The sequence below is a fragment of the Mustela nivalis genome (genome assembly GCF_964662115.1).
Source record: "Mustela nivalis genome assembly, chromosome: 5".
NCBI classification, from domain to species: domain Eukaryota; kingdom Metazoa; phylum Chordata; class Mammalia; order Carnivora; family Mustelidae; genus Mustela; species Mustela nivalis.
In genome coordinates this window covers 10,718,359-10,741,698 of record NC_139024.1, presented here as the reverse complement: position 1 = coordinate 10,741,698, position 23,340 = coordinate 10,718,359, and the positions used below count along the sequence as shown (strand labels likewise).

The window sequence follows — 23,340 nt, the reverse complement described above, 5'->3', positions numbered from 1 at the left end:
GTCTAGCAGTGAAAGGTCTTGCTGCTTTCTCTCTACAACAGCAGAGTAGTTCAAACAGAGCCTGTACGACCTACAAAGCCTATAATATTTATTATCTGTTCCTTTACAGAAAAATTTTGTTGACCCCTGATCTAAATTTAGGAAAGTGATGGAGAATTGTGCTGATCATTTCACAATATGTACGAATACTGAATCATTCATTATATTGAACATGTGAAACTAATATGACACCATATGTCAATTACATCTCAATTTGTTTAAAAAGCGATGGAGAAAATGTTAATAATGCAGATTAAACTTTAAAATGTGCTGCGTCCATACTCTCTAGTTGTGTGTGAGTAGCATTAAAAAATTAAAGAAAATATTCTTCCAAAATTCAGAGCTATTACCCAATTTAGTAAAGAAGATATATCTAGTGACATTACAAACTAGTGAACTTCTGAAACACATCTTCATTACTTTACTTTCGTATAACCCATTAATGAGATTAAAAATATCAACCAGCGTCTGTGTCAAAAGTATACTCAGAGTTCCAGTTTTAAAACTCTAGCAACAGCCATAGCACTGAATCCTGTCATTGCATTGCTCGCTATTTTGATAAATTGCATGCCTTTCTGCACAATGTTTGGTTTAAAAAACAAAACAAAACAAAAACAAACCCCTCATGTATCTTGTAGTCAAGTGTTGTGGCGTATATTCATAAACTTCCATACATACTGTGTCATTTAAGAATATGATGATTCTGAGTATCTGTGTGGCTCAGTTGGTTAAGCGACTGCCTTGGGCTCAGGTCATGATCCTGGAGTCCCCGGATCAAGTCCCACATCAGGATCCCTGCTTGACAGGGAGTCTGTGTCTCCCTCTGACCTGTCCCTTCTCATGCTCTCTCTCGCTCTCTCCCTCTCTCCCCTAAATGAATAAGCAAATAAATCTCAAAAAAAAAAAAAAAAAAAGAATATGATGATTCTGGTATTACAAATCCCACTCAGTGGGTGAAATATAGAGATAAACATTAAGAAACATCAGACAATGTTGAAGCTATGATTTGAACCCAGATTTACTGAAAACTTGAGTACGTTTGCTTGGAAATTATACTTTTAGTAGCCATTATTTGAGAAACTACACTACCCTGTTAAAAAAAAAAAAAAAATCAACTCTTGGGGCACCAGAGTGACTCAGTCAGTTAAGCGTCCGACTCTGGATTTCGGGATTGTGAGATGGAGACCTGCATCGGACTCCTTACTGCGCGTGGAGCCTGTTTGGGATTCTCTTTCTCTGTCTGCCCCTCCCCCTGACTCACTCTCTCTCTCTCTCTCTCTGAAAAAATGTTAAAGAAAACAACTGTGAACTCATTCTTTGATGTAAATTGATGCTATTAATTACTATATCAATATTTGAAAAAGTTATGCATGAAACACTTCTTCATTCTATAGGCAGTGCTTGGTATGGATCCATAAACCCTTCAGAAACTCTGAAAAGGATTCCTAGAGCCTATCTTCAAGACCCTTCTTGCTGTCAGATCCGAATCCCCACCATGCACTTGAGCCCAGACTTTGCTCCCTCGCCCAGGAGCTGCTGCTCTCCTCCTGCTGGAACACCATTTGGCTTCATCACATCTCCCACCCAGCCTGGACTGTACGGTCTGGCCCCATGTGCTGTCTTTCTATCACACTGGCCTTCTGTGCTTTGGGGACCTTCCAGGGTGGGCACAGTGTTGGGGCAGTGTCACTTGCAAAGTCTCCGTGGTGACGGCAGGCGGACAGACAAATAGACTAAGACCACTGAGAGCAAGTCGGAGTGACAAGAATGCAGCATTTCAGAAAGGAGAAGTTAAGAGTTCCTGGGAACAGTTTTAAGCTGGTAAATTACACAATCTGACTCATGTTTTGTTGATTTTTTTTAATGATGTCACATCTGTAAAAGATTGAATCCCACCACATCCTAACCTTCGCCTTCTGCCCAGAGGAAAGGAGGCAGGGTCCAGCACAGCTGGTGGTTTTCCCTGGGCCAAGACCAGGCTGGAGACCTCAGAGAAAGGCCAACACCAGAGGCAGGAGAGCAGAGGGACCAGAAGCTTCTACCCAAGAAGCCGAAGGTCACAAACCATGGGAGGCCCCAGCCAATGTGCAACCCTAAGCCCAGCAGCCCAAGCTCAGAAGAGCGCGGACAGCAGTGGGGTGCACCTGGAGCTCTGGGGGCCCCTTGTTAAGTGAGGCGCTGTTGTTACCAGTTTGCTTTGGAGCACTCCGGAGAGGGGGGCGGCAGGGCTCATAAACAGACCACCTAAACAGCAATGAGAATTACATTTCACAGAAGTCAAATGCTTAGTTTGTCTCTTTTACTTCCTCGGGTCATTAATAGTTGTGGTTTTGATAACAATGGGCTCAAAAGAAACATATAATGAACTTGGTAAGGCTTTAAAAGTCATCAATTATTTAATCCAAGAAGGTGAATAATCCAGATGAAAGCATGGAGGGGAAATTGCATTGTTTTTTATATCTGGAATGTGTGTTACTCCAAACTCCTGCCCGGGAAAAGGCCCCGGCACAAAGCTCTAGCTTCTCCACCCGATAGCCGGGTTCGGGTGTGTATTGGTTGGCTGCACACAGGTTGGGAGGGCGAAGGATCCCCAACCACCACCACCACCACCCAGCGCCACCATCCATGGAAAAATAGAAGGAGTGAGGGGGAAAGCCGTTGATTCTGGGCTGCAGTGTTTGATGAGAAGAAACTTTCTGTGGGTTGTTTTTTTGTTGTGGTGGTGGTTTTATGGTTTTTTGGTTTTTTGGTTGTTTTCTTCCCCACCTTCAAAGGAACACACATCCTACCAGAAACAAACCTGTGCAAGGTGCTCTGTCCTTGCCAGCCACAGTTCGCTCACGAATCCCCTGCTTGGCCACTTATAATCTCACACCCACTGCTATTGTTATACTAACAATAATTTCAAAAGAGTAGCAGTGCTCACCTTATTGCCAAATCCAATGGCTCCTTTTACGTTCTTTTTCTCCTTCGTTTCCATAACACTAGACTGCCTATCCTTGTAACCAGGCCTCTGTCAAAAGAAAAAAGGAAAATGATTTGATGTCTACAATATGCAGATTGAAGGAGAGGCAGGAGGCCAAGACAACATTTGTATTTCAAGTGTATGCGTCTGAAACGTGTTGCCAAAACAGAGAGTGGGAAGTTGGGAGGCGAATGCTGTGGTTGGGGGAGAGGGGCCCTCAGCAAGCTCTCCGAGACACAGAAACCCCAATCAGGGTAGGGGGCGAGCTTCACAGAAAGAGTCACTGAAGTCCTGAGAAACAGCGCAGCCACATAGAGGAGAAAAAGAGGCCGCCGGGAATTCTGCTCCCTGCCCTGCAGCCCAGTCCGGGCCACGTTCATATTTTTCTGAAACTTTGCTTATTTTCTCCCCTTCAGAGCTGGCTCTCTGTTGATTCAATCCTCAGGGCCTGTGCCTGGTGTCCACAGCCCGTGAAGAAAACCTCTACTTTTCCCACACGGTTCTTCGGCACCGCAGTGGGACAGCCCACCACCTCCCCAAACCCCAGGGCAGGACCGTCTCCGTCACCTTGATGGGCTCCCGGCCCTGCTGGCCAGGAGAGGACTCTGCCCCAACCAGGCCCCTCTCTTCATCCGCTTCTCCCTCATTCTCCCCTGTGCCCTCCTCCCCTGCCTCTTCCTTGGGATCATCACATAACGGAGTCCCCCGAGACCGATTTCTCTCTCTGCTTCCTTTCCTTGGAGCACACCCTTCACCCAAACGTGTTGGCAAGAGGGCTCTGTTTCAGCACGTTTAGGAATTCCTCCCGTGTCCTATGATCGAGCAGGTATGGAGTACATTTTTATTGATTCACCGATCGCCCACCACATGAAACACTGCCTCCGTCAAATGAAGGAACTGGTCCTCGGCCGTATCGGAGGAGTTCCTGTTTGCACAAACGAACTTATTCACCTCCTACCCTTTCCTTATTGTGGTAAGAGACAGATAACGTAAAATCGTCCATCTTGGCCATTCTTACGTGTCCAGTTCAAGGGCATTCGATCCATGCTGCATAGTCCTCCCCACCAGACATCTCCAGAACTTCATCCACTTCCCAAATTGAAACTCTTCCCCATGAAACACTAATTCCACATTCTCTTCCCCCAGCCCCGCCCCCCTCACCTACCCCTGGCAACCACTCTCCACTCTCCGTCTCTACGAGGGGGACTAATCAAGCACTTCCTGTGAGTGGGGTCCCTCACTTTTCGTCCTTGGGTGACTGGCTTATTTCATTTAGCACCGTACCCTCAAGATGACTGCATAGTCCTTCAGTCATTACAGACTCTCGTATTTGGAAATCCATTCATTTCTAAATGTTTGACCATGGGAAGAGGGAGAACATGGACCACATGGAAACGAATCAAGGCCCACTGCTTGCCAGCCATGTCCCAGCCCTGCCGTCCCCAACCGGAACTCGGACACAGCTTCTCAAAGGCACAGCTGCTTTGGAACAGAGGGAACACCGTGTCTGAAACAACGTGGTGAGGAAACAGCGCTGCTTCCATGTGGGGCGACGGCTTCATCGCCTTACTTAACCTTCACAGCTCAGGGAGTCACTGATCCATCTCCATTTTACAGACGAAGAAACCAAAGCTTAAAGAGACCAAGTAATTTGTCCCAAATCACAGCTGGGAAATACTGGAGCGGAGACGCACACCTTCAGGCTGACGCCCGTTTGACCCCAGATGCCTTGGCCCTAAACCCCCAGCGCCTACCCGCCGCCCCAGACCCCCATCCAACGGAAAGGGAAGCAAGATAAACTGAGAGCAGTATTTATAAGATTTAAGTGAAGAAAAGCACAAGGAGAAGGTGACTTTAAAACAGCCTGAGTATATAAATTGTGATCAGACTATTAAAGTCCCTTTGAAAGAGGAAGAACAAATGGGCTTCAAGGGTAAGAGGAAGAATCTCATTATCAGGCGGGTTTTCATAAAGGTTGCGAGTTCCCTTTCCCTGGGAGACTGCAGGAGGAGGAGAGGCTCGAACCTGCCTAGAGCCGGCCTGCCTGGAGGCAAAGAGGTGACCCAGGGGGCTCTTGCGGGACTCCCCCAGCACCAGAAGTCCCCGACGTGATCCTTGTAAAGCTTTTGAGTTCCGAAAAGAAAGGCTGCCTAGAAACACAAGCTAAGCGTCATAAATATGCATGTATATTTTATCCTCTGTCATCAGCCTCATCCTGCTGGGTGGGGTGCATGTCTGACACTCTCAAAATTTAAGGGGCAATGTCCCCTTTGATTACAGGGCATTCAGCAGTGAACTAACTTTCAAACTAACTCCAACCGGCTTTCAAGCTACATCTTCCATTCAGGCTGAGTGGTGAGTCTGCCTTGAAGTGAATATTTCACTGAACAGGGAAGACGCTAGCTTTTCATTTTAATGTCCTTACAGCCCTCTCTATGTGCATTGCCTCGGAGGCTGAGCTTGTCAAGATATGTAAACAGCAGAATCCAGTGTGCTTTGCTCGGGACGACCCAGTCTACTGAGGCAGATTAACTGTAGCAGAAGGTGACTCCCAAGGTATCTGATGTTCAGAATTCCTTTAAAAGGAAAAATGAAACTGAGAGCGCACCCTTTCCAAGTGACAGGAGCCATCGAAACACTACAGACATTCTGAGGGATAAACCTGTGGTCAGAGCCAAGGTTTTTCTAGAGCAGACATGATCACTTTTGGTCTTCGTTCATTCTGCCAAATTCTTCAAGCCCCAAGAGCCCATATTCAATGTCCACTCTTCTCGTGGTGGTAAAAGGGACCCAAGTAAGGTCTGCATCCTTCCATCAAGAATTAGTTTGTGAAGAGGCTGGTTGGCCAGTATGTCTACCTCCTCCTCCAGGCTCTGTGTCTCCCAAACGTCCCCCTTGGTCGTTGTGAAATCCTCAGTGCACCTGGTGTCTTAAAGCTGCCTGTATTCTATGGCTTCTGATAGAACTTCATTTTAAGGATTATCCAAATTCTCATTGTCTAAAAATTTTATTTCCTATGTGGTGATTTTATAAATGTCTGCATGGATTTGGACTGGTATTTGCTAACCTTCATACAAAATAGAATTGGCTCCAAAGCAACGGTATTGGGGGTGGGGGGACAGGAGGGAACAATGCAGTGATTTCTGTGCATATTGAAATGTGGAAATTCTGTCTTCTACAAATGTGGCTATACCTAATTCCCAAGATTACTGCCTTCCTACCATTTGCAGGGCAACTATGTCAATGACGGACCTCTCACCCTCCCTAGACTGCAGTCTTTCCTTCTATATGTTCAATGTATTCACAAAAGCTAGAGGAGGCTTTTGATCTATCGGCATGTTTTTATTAAGACGAGTCAGAACAGGGGCACCTGGGTGGTGCAGTTCAGTTCACGATCTCGGGGTCCTGGGATGGAGCCCAGCTTCGGGCTCCCCACTCAGCAGGGAGTCTGCTTGTCCCTCTCCTTCCGCAACCCCTCTCCCACTCATGCACGTGCACTCTCTCTCACATAAATAATATCTTTTTAAATTATTTTTTAAAAGATTTTATTTATTTGACAGACAGAGATCATAAGTAGGCAGAGAGGCAGGCAGAGACAGAGGAGGAAGCAGGCTCCCCACTGAGCAGAGAGCCCTGTGTGGGGCTCAATCCCAGGACCCTGGGATCATGACCTGAGCTGAAGTCGGAGGCCTAACTCACTGAGCCACCCAGGTGCCCCTCAAATATATAATATCTTTAAAAAAAAAAAAAAAAAAAGAGGAGTCGGAACACTTATATACATGGCCACCAAAATAGCTCAGTCCAGTTATTTCAGCTACTTCTCCATCACTGGGGGACAGGAGAGCACGATGAGAACCCTTAATGGTATAGCAAGACACAGTGATCGCTAAGGTAGATGATGAAAGACCAGGATGGTCCACCCATGACCCAGGCTTTCTTCTCCAGAGGCCTATCCCATGACTTTGCCCAGGAAGACATTAAGATCTTTACATTCATGTACCACCAAGCCATTCAGTGGCTATCGTTAAAGCAGCTAGGTAAAAATAAACTCCCAGAAATTTACCCTAAATCCACTCCAAAACCAAACTTAAAAGCCACAACTAGTGTCCATTGAGGAGATGGAGCACTGGCTTCCTGGTGCTGGTGGACTTCTACATTTCAAAATTGGATACTGTCTAATCCATCACAGCACCATGAGTGAGTCATGACCACTCCTATGCAAGACATGGTAATAGGGACAAGATGAGGTGCACAAATTTGGAGATAGCTTTGCCTCTTACTATTGAACTATAGAATTAGTATCTATAAACCAAAGAGAGATGCAAAGCCTCCTAAAGTTAGAGAAAGACGGACCCATAGTTTATAAGACATGACAGTCGCCGGCTGATTAGGTTCAATATCTAAACAAAAAATAGTCAGGAGAGATGGACGATCATGGAAACATGGAAAGAACTGCCTGTAGGTTTGACTGACAGGGGAGGGCTGCCAGGCCCTGGGGCACAATATCTTCCTGAAATAGATAACCAGAGCTTGTTCTTAGAGCCTGATGCCAGTAAGCATTCAAATCCTTTCACCTGGGCCCTTGTTAGAAGTCCATGCTCACTGGCAATCTTGCAACTATAATGTGCCTTCTTCACAGATCACAAGCACATTTCAAAATAATAAATCAGGATTCTAGTCTATACATCAGCCCTTTTGAGTTTAGTTAATGTGAGTCCATCCCCATGAGACAGACCCAGTGGAAACCATCTTCCTCCATTTCCAGTCTTCACCCATTGTTCAGAACAATGAACTCATACTATTGATAAAAGTGGGTTGACATATAACACATTATCGATTATTAGATATGAATTGCTGTGTTAGCACCACAGGGTGCTAACACTGAGAAGAACGTTATTCCATTTGGGAGAAAAATGTCAATAAGTGAATTTCCCATCTTGTAAATTTCAAGGGCTGGCCATTTGAGGGCAGAGGCTGGGTTTTTGTATTTTATGTAACACTTCACATTTCTTTTGCCTTCCACAAGGCCTGGCCCAGGTCTGGTCTGAAATAGGTGCTTGTTTATCAAGTGAGTGAAGGACATAGTGCAGCTAAGTACAACTACGTGACATAGAAGTAAGCCAAACAGCCCTGCCCGGGGGGACCAAAGGGCGAGACCTTCAAATCCAGTGGCTCCAGAGGGAGAATCCTGAATTCTAAACAGAACCCAGTCCATTCCCACACCCAGCGCGTAGATAAGCAAGCAGGTCACTTTCTGGATTTCTTTCCACCACAGCCTCTCTGGCCCCCAGCAGGGTATGGGAAGGGGGAGGGAATCCTTGAGGAGCATGAGTCTGACCATGAGCTCCCCACCCACTCAGCCTGGATGCCTCCTGAGGTCACCGCTGATATGTGGCCATCTCTGTGTTTAGATGGGATTGCAAGCAGCCCCAGTGAGAAAGCATTGTCAGTTTCTCCCTGCTCACTGGGCGAGAAAAGATTTTTCATTTCATACATCATTTACAACTTGCTGCTGTGATTCTAAAAAACCAGTGGGCTTTATCGAGTTAATGAGCAAGAAAAACATATTTGGTGAGCGTGTTAATTTTTTGAATGTTCTGCAGAGCCCAGGACATTAGGCAACAGGCACAGGGCAGCTGGGCACACCAGGGAGTCCTTCCTCCCCCCAGATTCATTCCACCCAACGATGGGGGCACCTGGCTAGTCACTAATAAATCAGCAAATGCATCTTAATAGAAAGTGAACAGCAAACGTGTCATTGGCTTTGCTCTCTCTCTGCATTGCCTCTACTCAGGAACATTTGGGACCCTGGGCAACAATCACCATTGGCCTGATTGAGTTTCTCTTCCACATACCGGTCTTCACAGCAAGAGGAAGGAGCAAGCAGGGAAGCTTTGAGGACAAATCAGGTCAAAGCGGGGAAGAAAGCATACCAAATCTCAGTGCTCAGGATTTTCAAAATGATATAAGACCATCTATCTCCAGAATGATGTCCTAAGGAAGGTGTAAACCTAGACACGGGGAAGGAAGGGCTCTGTCAGAGGAGCAAAATAAGATACTGAAATAAGTATCTTAATTTATGAAAGAAATAAGTATCTTAATTTATGAAATCCTTAATTTATGAAAGGATCCTTTTAAAGTTCTTATTCTTATCTCTCAAAATCTTGGATACTCCAAGCTGGTTGAATATATCTCAGCATTAATCTGCTCACGAAACCACAGAACCAAAAGCACCCATTCATCGCATCTTCCTTTTCGTCTTTGAATTTCATCTTGAGTGAAACATTTGAGATTGACCCCAGCAAGTTCATGGTGTTGGCAAAACTTGCACCCACAACTGAAAAGGCACAGGTGTACTTTTCTCATTTCTCTTCCACGCATGGACAGTGAGTATATTTGTGACTTCTTAGAGATGGGGAAATGTTTGAGCACTATTAAGTGTAAACACAAAATGATAGCTACTGAGTCAGGCTTAGAACATCCCCGCTCTACACAAAACTGACAAAGGGGAAGGACCACATTTTAATACCTCACACAACTCATTGAAAGCAGGTCCATTTCTGGACCCCCAGCCATCACAAAGATCGCCGGCCATAAGCACACGCGCGCACACACATACCATTCACACACACAATTCAAAACTCCCAGAAAGCTGTAGATCACTCAGATGAAGCAAATGCACAAGAGACAGAAACTGGTTGCTTTCTAGATAAGAAAAAAATGCAGAACAGTCTATTTCAGAAAAGATACGAAATAAGGATCACTATTTTAGGGAAGAACATAATTGTGTTTTGTTGGAGAATACGAATCCAGGAAACACTTTTGCATTCTGATATTTAATGGTGTTTTGTATTCGTTCCCGCTGTGGGATAAAGCTCTACGTAACAAAGACACCCAGTTTTCCGTAAGCAAGAACACAGCTGAGATATCATCTCCGGAAGACTGGAGCTCATTCGCACCCTGAGAGGGGTTCTATCTCTGGTGCCTAGTAATGGGGAGGAATGTCAGGAAGAGTATCTTAATTTGCAGAGGATTTTTGGAGAAATGGAAAGCAGAGAGCTGGGAATTGTGCCCAGCGAGCATGAGGCCAAGAACCGTGAACTGTCAGCATAATACTCCACATGTGGCTGAAAATGCCTGCCTCGGGTGTCCCCCAATGGGACCGCCCACACAGTGTTCCCAGCCCTGTCACCACCGTGGGCTGTGTCTGTCAGGCAGTGAGGCCAACAGTCTGCACTATACACAGAGCCAAAGGATGCCCGGCGTGTCCTCTGGCACAACTTTCACTCAGGCACTCAGTGACTTCCCTGTCTAAACATCACACTCACTCTTCCCAGCCCAAAGCAAGAGATTCTGCAGGTGTGGAATGCAGAAGTCAGATGTGGTCAGACCACTCCTTGGGAAACCTCAGAACCCATACACAGTGAGGAGAAACAGTGAGAGACAAGGAATCAGGCAAGAGAAAGCTGCCTGGGGCTGACCTGGGGTTGGGGAAGAATAGTGTAGTAAGGGTTGAAAAAAGCATCCGTCCCTCTCTTGCCGAGCACTGGCCTTCAGGGCCAGCTGGCCTGACAATACCCACCGATGATGCCATCTCACCCGGCTGCCTGCGAACACACCTCACATGGCTCTTGTGAACTGCGCACTCGTGTAACCCACACCTGTGGGACCTGTGGATGTAGACGGGACCTGTGGCTTGCTTCTGGCCCACAGAAAACAGCAACAGTGATTGGAGAGCCCTTCCCATCAAAGCCTATGTCCATCATATCCTCCATTCTAGAAACCAGATTGAGATTCTCTTGCTCCCCACGGTAGGCAGGGCGATGCCTCCTCCCGGCCTCCTCGTCCCACCCAGCCAAAGTGTCCACTCCAAATTCCAGAAACATGTTCCATGACAAAATAGACTCTGATGATGCTAGACGTCCAAGCAGGGAGATTATCCTGGACTATCCAGGTAGGCCCAGTCACACAGACTAATCACACAGACCCTTAAAAGCAGAGAACCTTCTCTAAAGAGTCAGAAAGGGGAGACAGAAGAGAAGCAGGTGAGAATCTCAGCCCGAAAGTCTGCAACCCATTGCTGGTTCTTAGATGTAGGGGCCAAGTGCAAGGACCAGGGAAAGGCTCCCAGGAACCAAGAGCAGCCCCCAGCTGACAGCCAACAAGGAAACAGGAGCTCTGGTCCTACAACCACAAGGAGCCAAGGCCTGCCAACAACTGGAAGGAGCTTAGAATCGACTACTTCCCCAGAACCTCTGGAAAGGCTCATAGCCCTGCCAACATCTTGTAGGACCCAGATCAGAGGAATCAGCTGAGCCATGCTGCACCGAGATCTCTGAAGAAAAAGCAATCACCCCATAAAGACATTCGTATCTTGTGTCCAGACTAGATTGTGTCCTGGACGGTCCCCTTCATCTTGACATTGTAGGATTCCAGCTCTATCAGGAGCCTAACTGGAAGACATGTCCAGTCTACCAACATGGCTGCCTTTGAAATTATCTTCCAAAAGAACATTCACCCAACTGTTGGAGAAACCAGCCCTACCACCACCTAGTAAACTTCATAGGTCATCTTCTTGCCTATACTGTATTCAAGTGGTCCCCTGCCCCTTGGTCCACTGCTGGGAACACACAGACATTGAATCTCCGGACGTCCTCCAGAGGTGACAGACAGCGAGAGAGACAGGGCATGGGCCGCTCACTCTGTCAACTCCCCAAACTTTGTTTTTCAAAAGCAAATTTCTTCAAACAAAGCAGTTACAAGGCCTTTGTTGAAGTTGAAAAACAAAGATACTTTTGAGTCTCCTAAACACATACCAAAAGAAAAAGGTTATTTTTTAACTTTCAGAAAAGACAGATGCATGCTTTTGGTGCTCAGATACAGCCAAGCAGAATTTAGCTGAAACTTTCCCCTGAGTTCTATTTTGCGACTCAAACCAGGCACCAAAAAAAAATTGTTTTTATCTGAAAGGATCTTTCCTTCAAAAGGAAAAAAAGCATAGTTGGAAGAAACCGTATGAAGGAGCTAAATAGGGGAGGCCCTGCCGACTATTTAAGGGCCTGATATTAAGATATTGCCAAATAAATTGTTCATACCTTCTCATCAGATGTCATTTTTGGATCCAGGAGATAATTTTAGCAGAGATCACTCAAACTTCCTCGAGGTGGAACAGCCACTAAATCTTTAACCCATTTCAGAGCTATATTGTACGGCTTTCCTATTTTTAGCACCCCGTAGCTTCTTTAGCATAATCTGAGGGGGGAAATGCTTCACCCCCAAGCCAGCCTACCATATGTGTTATTGTCTGCTACCTGTGTGTAATTATCGGTGTTATTTTAATAATCAATTTCAGTGGAATGGTAGGATTTGCTTCCGTTGCATTTAAATCCTAATAAAGCTCAATAAAAAGAAAATGAGAAAGAAAGAGAAAATAACGTTCAGAGGATTAACAAAACACTCCAACAAACGGGACCTTTTTAATTTTCATGACGTGATAAAGTGATAGCCTTTTGAATAGACAATTAGGCTCATAAACCTGATACACCAAGGGCTTAATTCACAAACACACACTGTCGCTAATACATTTGCCGAGGAGCTCTATGCTTAACAGGATTAGAATACAGTGAATCATTCATTATTAATGGAAATCTGCATTGCCTAGGTCTTCATCCCTAGATAGACCAGTATTTAAATCAAATAATTTAGCACAATTTCAGGAGCTTAGTTCTGTAACTAGATTGTTCATGGGTAGCTCCGTATTTCTGTACACAGAACTGGAAATCTTTCCTGGGGGCATTGTTAACCTGCCTCAGCTCCTGTTACCCAGAGGATTTAGATTCTAGAAGCTCTCTGCCTTACCCTGCTCACCCATAAACTCAGAAGTAAGAAACGGGCCAGCCCACCTGATAAGGTCATTTGCTTCCCCCAAAAGACTGTGAGCTGTACCATATTCTCTGCCTACTGTTTGCTCTTCAGCTCCGACGGGTGATTTTGCAAATGTAGAATACACGCCACAAGGGGGTTCAGACAAAACCTGGTCCAGGTCAGAGGTAGAATTTACAAAGTCACCCTTTCAACAGTGTCTCAAGGGACACAGAAAGGACAAGGGAGACTTCCTTTGCTTTGACTCATGAAAAAGCTGGCTTCACTGGTAGGTGTACCCATGGTTATTCATCCTTTTTGTTGAGCATCTGAACTGTGCCAAGCACAGAGTGATCAACTCTTCCAGTTTGGCTGGGACTGGAGGGTTTTTGAGGGCAAGAGACTTTTAGGTTTAAGCCAGAAATTTCCCAGGCACACCAGATGGGTTGGTCACCCTAACAAGGCATTGGAACATGCTCTCCACCACTCATAATTCAGGTTAATTATTTCATAATGACTGAGGTTATCCTCAACCTTATGAGAGGGACAGTCCCACTTTTGGATACGGAGAATGAACCCCAAAGATGTTGAATAATTCACCCAAAGTCATGGCCAGTAGAGCTGGGATTCAGTTCCAGACCTCTCCAACTTCTCTGCCCATGACCTCCAGTTCTGTTCAGACAACCAGACACCCAGCTAGGATGAACAGCCTTGCTACTCACCCAGCTTTATATGCATCCTCCACATGGGAAATCAAGACTTCCTAACTTACTATTAATTCTAGCTTTAGATGAAAGCTTCACGTGATCTGAGAACTCACCAGGCCCTTTAGCAAGGCCAAAGGAGAGCCCAATCACCTAGGATGTCACCCCCCAGAACTAAGGGAGACCATCCTCATTTGGCAGAGTGTAGATCAAAACACCTGGGGCTATTTTCCCAAATAAAAATCTCTCCTTCAGTGGGGAGATGTTGAATCAGTAGGCTCAGTGCTGTGGCTGACATGCATTTCAGATAAAGATCCCAGGGTCCCCCAAATGATTCACAAGGCTCGGACAGCTGTCTTTTCCTTCCATTGGTAAGTCTGCTGCTTTATTCCCCAACCCAGTGAGTCACTGTTCCTCACAAATGTGACCAGGGCAGGCCCTGGCAAGATTCTGTCTGTGCTCAGATAGACTACATTGAAGGCATACTTTGGGAAAGAAAAAAAATCCCAGCTGTACTGTGCGACCTCTGGTAAATCACTGCATATACGCACTTCCATTTCCTTGCTCCTAGCATGGTGGTGATACCGACACCTCTCCCAGGAGAGCATACATGATGTACTGAACACAACGGTTCCCAAACCCCATGCCCTTTGACATCCAACTCAACCTCAGCCACAATACTGGACAATCACGTCATTGCCTTCTGAAGGAGGTTCCATCCAGCAGACAGACATCATGGAAATTTTCCCATTAGTTCCGGCCAGTATACAACTGTCTATTTTCATCTCAATGTGCTTCTCAATTTTTTGACTGCTTTGGAATAACAGTATCTTTCAGTACCTTCCAGAAGTCAGTCCAGCAACAGGGGCTTCAGTGGGTGCAGCTGATAGATGGAATTATAAACTCAAAAGTTAATATGTTAAGTGGTTGAATCCTCTCATTAGAAAAGGAGTGTTTACTTTGCAAAGGATTAATCAAAGTTTTTTTTTTTTGAAGTAGCAGGAGCCCAAATTGCATTAATCATTAATTATGAGTAACAGTAATTAGTAACATATATTTAGCTTCTAAAATCCAGAATTCTTAGGACCTGGCAGGTCCCAGACAGGAAACAAGGTTTGACATAAATCCCTTTTCAGGGGCACCTGAGTGGCTCAGTCTTTTGAGCATCGGACTCTTGATTTCAGCTCAGATCATGATCTCAGGGGCCTGAGATCAAGGCCCGTGTCACGCTCTGGACTCAGCAGGGCATCTGCTTGGGATTCTCTTTCTCTCCTTCCCTCTGCCTCTTCCTCTGAGCTCTCTCTCTCTCTCTCTTTCTCAAGATAAATCTTAAAAAAAAAAAAAATTCCTTTTCTGTCTTCTTTGAAAGTTTCTTGGCCTCTTCAGATCCTCCGGTCTGAGCTCAAGGCCTCTGTCTTCTTACGCAACATTCTCTCCCTAGGGGGTCCCCATTTTCATCTTGTGTCTAAACCCAGGTCTCATTTTTGAATTTCAACTGCCTGTCTCAACTGAGAGGCTACAAGCATCTCAAAGGTAGCCTACCTGCTGTAGGCTGAATTGGGTCCTCCAGAAAGATATGTTGAAGTCCCAACCCCCAGCGCCTCCAAATGCTGCCTTATTTTGAAATAGGCTTATTGCAGATGTAATTAGTCAAGAGGAGGTCATACTGCAGTAGGGTGGGCTCCTCATCAATGAGACTGAAATCCTTAAAAGAAGAAGACCATGTGAAGACCCAGAGACTCAAGAAGAACCTCCTGTGAAGACAGAGGCAGAGATGGGAAGGAAGCTACCACCAGCCACAAATTACCTGGGACCACCAGAAGAGGGAAGAGGGGAGGAAGGATTCTCCCTGAGAGCTTGCAGAGAGAGCGCAGCCCGGCGGACACCTTGGTTCTGACTTCTAGACTCCAGAAGAGAAATTACATAAATTTCTATTGTTTAAGTCACCTGGCCTGTAGCACTAAAAAACCAGCCCAGCCCTAGGCTCATATGACCCCAGTAAGCGGCACGTCTTGCATTTGGCTGCGCCCACCAGTGACCTGGATGGTGTCCGGTCCTCGCCATCCCGTCGCCCCCATGACCCTGTGTGTCCCACCCAGCCCGCATCATTACCTGCACATCTCAGTCCAGGGACCACCTCCTCAGGGAGGCCTTCCCTCCGGCTCAATCTCTTCGTTCCATTCAGTTTTCCCTCGTGGCATTTGTCACAGCTCTTAGCCACCTATTTATTCATGTGGGGTTATTTGCTGTTGCTCTTGGGTTTTTTAAGACTTTCTCTCCCTCCCTATAGGCCCCCAAAGAAGAGGAATAATGTCTATTTGTTTTCCTGGTGTTGGCAGAAAGCAGAACAATGCTCGGCTCCTAGAAGGTGCTTTATAAATATTGTGGAGTCATCCAACCTAAATGCCTCCCTTTGTGGCTGATGCGGTAGAGGAATGTGTCTATGCTCAAATAAACAGGACAGCGCCAGCACTAACTCTACTCAGGACAGAGCTGTGAGGACTCTGGGCTGTTGGGAAACAGGACCTTACTGGCCGCCACCTGTGGAGAGAGGGCTGGGCATCTGATTTCTTGCATTCCCACAGCTTACAGCCTCCTCCAGGCCACAGATTTCTGATTTAGGAGGTTGCCTAATTGGCTCTTGATGCTTGATAAAGCTCCTCTTCAAGGTCGATCTCAGGGACACTGGCAACCACCCTCTACATGCAGTCATGTTGGTCTCACTACCCCATTTCACAGATGAGGACAGACAAGGTAATGCATACTACTCCTGGCTTGTGCAGAGCCCCTTAATACAACAGGAAACAGCATGGCTTTCGAAGAACAACTCCTGGATAAGGCCAACAGATGACTCTAACCAGGAACTGATCCCAACATATGGGATGATTACCCAAGTTCGAGCAGAGCCACCTCTGGGGTCACTTGATACTTTTTTAAGTGTCATCAGAAGTAACTGGCAGTTATACAAACTATTGGAACAAGAACAGAAGTATCAGCCTGAATGCTTCCTGTCTATCAGTCATGAAGGCAATTTCGGAAATCCATCAAGAATTAGACAAAACACTGGATTCTTTTTTTCCCACCAAACCTATAGCAATAAAAGGAATTTTAATTCTATTGATCTGGCGAACAAGAGAATTCTAATGGAGTAGTAGTCTCCAACCCCAAATCAAAGTCTGATATCAGCAATTCTCAACTTGTCTCTCCTCTACTTTTCCAGGTAGAAGATCCAAGCTAAAGTAAAGCAAAAGCAGGAACAGGTTGATTGGACAGACTTATTTATCCATGAAGTACCTTGAAATGATAAAAAGATTGAAGTTGCCTCCAAGAACTACTCAAGCCTGTAACAGAGGTCACATCCCACCTCAAAGTGGATTGTCCCACGGCTGTTTAAAAACAAAAGCTGGCAACCACACAATGCTTCTCTATGGAAGACAGGCCTTGATGACTCTGAAAAAGGTCTCCCTACTAATGAACACTACCTTCACTAAAGGTCACCCCACTCACTCAACACCTCTAAAATCCAGCCCCCACCACCACCTCCAATACCCCTACCTCCGTTCATTGCCAGCTGAGTCCCTAGCCTCCTCAAACCCTCAGAGTCAGACAGTCTTTTCAAAGGTAAACCTCACACCTGCAAATTCCAACCCAAACTGTGGCTGAGGCACCGCCTTCGACTCACACAGCTGCCACAGATTTTAAATTTTTGAAGGAAAAAAGCAGAACTTGCCTGTCAGACTCTGTGCAAACTACTAGCCCAAGGCTGTTCCCACCTCCCTCATTAGATCATGCTACATACCTTTCAATGACATCATGTCTTTGTGAAGCTGGTCTTCCTCGATTGCTGGGACGAAAGTAAGCCCGTTGTTGTATACCCAAAGAGATGAAAGCAGGGACTTCACAGATGTGTGTAGGCCTAGTTTCACAGAAGCACTATTCGCAATAGCCAACAGGTGCCAACCACCCAAATGTCAATCAACAGAGGTATGGATAAACAAAATGTGGCCTATACAGGCAATGGAATAATATTCAGTCTTAAAAATGAACTAAGTACTAATACATGCTGCAATATAGACAAATATTGAAAGTGTGATGCTAGGCAAAAAAAAAAAAAAAAAAAAAATAGCCAAACATTGAAGAACAAATATTGTATGATTCTACTTTTATGAGGTATTTAGAGTAGTCAATTTCCTCAGGTCAGAAAATGGAATGGTGGTTGCCAGGGGCTGAGGGAGGGGGAGGATGGGGCATTAGCATTTAATGTTAATTAGTATTTAATAGGTACAGAGTTTCAGTTTGGGATGGTGAAAAAATTCTGGAAACGATGAATGATGAATGATGGTGCTTGTTGCACAACACTGTGAATATACTTAGTGCCACTAAATTGTGTACTTTAAAATGGTTGTAGCGGTAATTCTCCTGTTATGTATATTTTACCACAAAAACAGTAAACCCTTGCAAAAATCAATACAAGAGAGGAAATGGGGGTGGCAATGTCCAATATGATCCGAGGTGTGAAAAGCTATTCCATGCCCAACACGTAAGAAGTTGTGGCTAAGAATGTAAGGGAAATATTTCTTATTTAATTTGTACATCATAGTTTCCAAAGGGCCACCAAGTTATATGAACATAAATACTAAGCTGTTTAAAAATATGACTACTTGGGGGAAGCCTGTTGGCTCAGTCAGTTAAGTGTCCAACTCTTGAATTCAAGCTCAGGTCATAATCTCAGGGTTGTGAGATGGAGCCCTGTGTCAGGCTCCGTGCTCAATGGGGAGTCTACTGGAGGTTTTCTCTCTCTCCTTCTGCCTCTCCCCCTGCCCATGCTCTTGCTCTCTCTAAAATAAATGTTTTTGAAAAATAAAATAAAAATAAAAATATGACTACTTGGGGCACATGGTTGGCTTAGTAAGTTAGGAATTTGACTCTTGGTTTCAGCTCAGGTTGTGATCCCACGGACATGGAATCAAGCCCCACATCAGGCTCCACACTTAGTGTGGAGTCTGCATAAGTCTCTCTCTCCCCCTCCCCCCACCATGCTTGTTCTTTTTTTTCTAACATAAATAAATATTTTTTTAAAAAAACTTCTCTCTCTCCTTTTCCCTCCACCCCTCCCTTGATGTGCACTCTGTCTAAAAAAAAAAAAAAAAAAAAAAAAATATATATATATATATATATATATATATATATGACTATTTAATGAACTGAACTGTTAAGTATTCTTTTGGTTAGGGGCACCATGAAAAAAATCACTGGCATTACCGGAGTGCTGTGAACCAAGATACTACCCATGAGGTTCACTTACCCCAAGAGCCACACTCAAATTTCATCCATTCCCCAATACACAGGGAACTACAGGGGACAGAGGAACAGGTTAATGACACCACCCAGAAGTAATCAGTGCATCTGAACTGTGGGAAAAACTACAGGACAAAAAAAAAGAAAGACCACAGGGAAATATAAAGGAAAAAAGAGAGAGACAGAGAGAGATGAAGAGAGTACAGATTGTAAGAGACTTGTAATACATCCCCCAACAGCAGTATATGTATATGTATATATATGCATATATATATATACTGTTTGTTCAAATCAGGATCTAGTGTGTGTGTATATATATATATGCATATATATATATATATATAATCCTGATTTGAACAAACTATATAAGAAAATCAGTTTGTTCACATATAGATGAAAATCAGGAGGAACTTAGTAACTAACTGGATCTATTGTCTGTTATTTAAGAATTGTTGTTTTTAACACAATGACATGACAGGTTTTTTTTTTTTTTCCCAAGGTGTTCTTCTCTATCAGAGATACATGTGAAAATGTTTACAGTAGAGAGGATATGATGTCTGGGACCTGCTTCAGAACAACCTCAGCTGGGGCGTGGGAGAGCAAGGAGAAGAAGAGAAAACACAGCTGGCCATGAAGTGATCAGTGTTGAACCGTGTGATGGATGCATGGAGGCTCATGGCCTCTCTGCTCACAGCTTCCCATTTCCAAAGTTAAATGCAAATCTCCTTGTAAAACCTAGGATGCCACTCCCCACTCTAATTCCTTGGATGGCTCCCTGTGCTCTCGGGATAAAATACAAACTTACAGGTGGACACCTTGCCTCTACACACCTCTCTGTCCACCTTTCCATCAGCTGTGTGACACTGAGCTACACAGACCTCCCAACCCTCCACCCCTCCCATCCCCCACCCTCAGTGGGGCACAGACGCCTGTGCTGGTTTGCCCTTCCCCCTCCTCATCTGGGCAACCCTCCACACTATGAGCCCACTCACCACTTCCTCTGGGGTGCTCTCATGGACCCCCAGCTCCCAGTGCTGAATGAGGAGCTTTTCCTCAGTGCTTCCAGAGAAACAAATTTTCCTGTTAGCAAAACTTTGTAAACAGTAGTACTTTCATTTCCCATTGGTTTATGAAACCGTCTGGTACATAGTAGATATTCAATAAACATGGGCTGCCCTGAGAAATGAATGACAAAACGAAAAATGGAATAAATATTACCATCACTAATAGCTCTGTCCTAGGAGTCTGCCACCTACACGGGCCCTGTTATAAAGCTTTTGTTCCGGGAAGAGGTGGATTCTTCCCTTCTACCTGGAGGAACTGAAAAGGCACCCATAAGAATGAAAAGCCTGCTATATGAAAGGCCATGTCACCGGTGACACAATGAACCAAACCAACATTACAGCTCCAGAAAAGCAAGACTAACCAAGGAAGAACAGAGTTAGAAAGGAGCCGGCCTGGTTATGAGAATCATGGTTTCCGAGACATCCGATCCCTGCCCTCTGGATACTGACCTGACACTGTGGGTCACTTCTGGGGACACCAGCTTCTCACTCGCCTCTGGAAAACCTCTTCCAGACCTGACATCTTGAGATTCTACCCCCGTTTCTGATTGATATCCACAACCCTTGGTTCGTTCATTACGTAATAACTAGTTATTGATCACGGAGAGTGCATGAGCCTCACCAGACCGTGTCCTAGGCAGCGTGACAAATGCCGAAGCTAACATGGGTCTCAACATCTTGCAGAGAAAGGTGACAGGCACGGAACGTGCTGCATCACAAAACTGAACATGATACATCCAGCGGAGGGGGACAAGAAAGGTGTCTGGGAGATCATAACTGAGCTAGAGTTCTTTCGATTCTGGAAGCCTCGACAGAAGCAGCAGAGTTTGGATGACAGCCGGGGAAGGCGGGGGCAGGGGGATTTCGGTAGGTGGCAGGTCGGCTGCCTGAGACCGCCTGCTTATGCTGGGGGAACACCTTCTGTCGTGGCTGAGCCCAGAGGCAGAGCCGTCTCAGGGCTCCCATCTGTTCACGGGGACAGGTTCGTCCCCGCTTGCCTCCCTGCTGTGCCCAGGTGGGTTCATCATGGAGCAAGACGGTCCGGACTGCAGGCTTCCCTCCGGGCACAACGCAGTTCAGAGGAAGAAGACAGCCGGTTAGTCTGGGGTCTCCTCCTGTATCTCGCTCTAGGGGAAAATCGAATCTCCCCAAAAGCCCCACAGCCAACTCTGATCAAGCCGCGCGGCTGAAAGGGGACAGTGAGCCCCTTCCCGGGCCAGTCCTGTGCCTGCCGCATCCCCAGGCCCCCTGGGATTCCCTCGCTCACTGCCGGCCCCTTCCACCTTCTAGAACAGCCAGGGCCATGTCTTCCACATTCCGTCTGCCGTGGAGGCAGGCTCTGGCACAGCCAGTCAGGTGGTAACAAGCAGAGGTCTGAAGACAAGCCAGGACAAGAGGAGACAATCCCGAATCCAATTCCCACATGCCCCTTCTCTCCCCCGGTGCTTCTGACTCCGGCTGCACATTAGAATCACCTGGGCCCCAGCCCAGACCAATTAAATCTAAGTCTCCTGGGGCTGGAATTCAGGCATCTGTGCTTCTGGTTTGTTTAAGCTTCCCGGAGGACCCGGATGCCCAGCCAGGGCTGAGAACAAGGGCTCTAGCTCCCTCGTTCTCAAACCTGGGAATCACCCGCACGGCTTATGAAAGCACAGACTCCTTCACCCCATAACCGAGTCTCTGACTCAGGAGGTCTGGGGCAGGGCCAAGAAGGTGCATTTCTAACAGGCTCCCAGGTGATGCTGCTGCTGCTGTGGAGGGACATGTGTCCCTCATCCTGACCAAACTAGTATGGCTCTCGGAGGATATTACAGTATCCTTTCCCACCTGTAAAACAGAGGCAATCGTAGCTGCCACACTGCCATTGTTGAAAGGGTTAATAAAGGTAATGTCCACAAAACACCTAGCACCAAGCTCGAAGGGCATCTAGCAGGTGCTCACAAGACGGAAGGTACCATTATTAGTCACATCACTACGCGTGTCAGAGCCTTGTCCGAGTGTGCCTCTGAGCTGGGTCAGCTCTCCCACCCATCTAGTGGGGGGGGGGGGGGTGTTGTTGGTTTTTTTTTCTTCTAAAAATACGTTAGCACCCCCCCAAAAAAAAATAGTGTATCATGCTTTCTGCACTGGTTCTAAGTCTCCTGTGTTTTCTTATAGAATGATGCTTATCAGAGGAAAAACATCTGTTCCACTTTCTTTAATCTCTAATTTATCTAATCTCCCTTTGTAAAAAGGTATATTGCTAATGAGTGAATTTCTGCCAAGGGAAAAAAAATGCTTGTTTCAATTACTTATTCTTCTCATTGACTTTACTCTCTGTGGTGTAATATCCCACAACATAAATATAATGAATGGGCCACTTTTTTCTGGTATCTTCATCACTGGCCACTGATAGAGAGACTTCTCGAATAGAAAGATGTCATTTTTCCTGTCTCCACCTGAAGCATCAGACACACGTTTGTCCGAGTAAATCTTTTCCTCGGGCAAGCGTCCTCACCCTGCCCAAGGCACCCGCCCAGGAGAACCCTCTGCGGAGGGTGACCGTGACGGACAGCGGCCGCCAGAGGGCGCCGCAGAGCAGCGCAGCCCGCCCCCTCCAGGGCCCGAGCCTCCACCGCCTGGGCCACGCAAGCCCCGCCTGGGGTGTTTACTTTTCCCCCAGGAAAGGGTAGTTTTCAAAATCTGTAGGCGTCTAGGTGTGGTTTTTTCTTTTTTTTTTTTCTTTTTTTTTAATGTAAATTAATAATCAAATAACAGGATTTGCTTCCATGTGTTTATAAAAACAAATGAAGATAAAATTATTTGAAAGAATGACATTGGACCCAAACAAGGACATTTTGGAATTGTGTTATGGAGTTGAAGGCCTTCTGGAATGCATCCCTCATTTTACAGGTGAGGACACCTGAGGATCTGAGCGTTCACCGTGTCACAACCAACACACCACAGCCCCTATCAGAGCCTGGGAATGCAAAGGGCCACCGGCGTTATCAGTGAGCCCCGACTCCCTCTCATTCTGCCCCCCATCCTCCTGCTGTGCAAAAAAGAGAGACAGCTGACATTTCTTCTTGTAACCTGAGTTTGTGCTATACCTTGCAATGTGTGTGTGTGTGTTGCCATTTTTTGGACTGTAGTAAAATATACATAACATAAAATTTACCATCTTAATTATTTTTAAGTGTCCATTTCACTAACATTATTTTTATGATATTGTGCAGCCCTCTCCCACCATCCCTCTCCAGCACTTATTTTGTCTTCCCAAACTGAAATTTTGTCCCCATTTGACGTGACCTCCCCAGGCCCTTCCCCAGCCCCTGGTTCCCACCATCCTATTTTCTGTCTCGGTGGATTTACCCATTCTAGGTACCTCACATAAGGGGAATCATACAATACTGGTCCCTTGGGGTCTGGT

At 45.8% G+C, this 23,340-nt stretch overlaps 1 protein-coding gene and 1 long non-coding RNA gene across 2 annotated transcripts in view; one reads left to right on the top strand and one right to left on the bottom strand.

Annotated features, from left to right (window-relative positions):
• LOC309864230 (uncharacterized protein) overlaps positions 1-19,909 on the bottom strand; it is a 197,199-nt gene extending 177,290 nt beyond the window's left edge. The window contains exons 1-2 of the mRNA XM_082729586.1: positions 19,860-19,909; positions 2,966-3,052 (exon numbers count right to left, since the gene is read on the bottom strand). Of these exons, the coding sequence (XP_082585712.1) occupies positions 2,966-3,019 (54 nt within the window). The 5' untranslated portion in view covers positions 3,020-3,052; positions 19,860-19,909. The remainder of the gene's footprint in view (positions 1-2,965; positions 3,053-19,859) is intronic.
• A 921-nt stretch (positions 19,910-20,830) lies between these two features.
• On the top strand, positions 20,831-23,096 carry LOC309865480. The gene is made up of 2 exons (XR_014312127.1): positions 20,831-21,027; positions 22,824-23,096. It is a non-coding gene; the product is annotated as an uncharacterized lncRNA (long non-coding RNA).
• Positions 23,097-23,340: the final 244 nt, after the last annotated feature.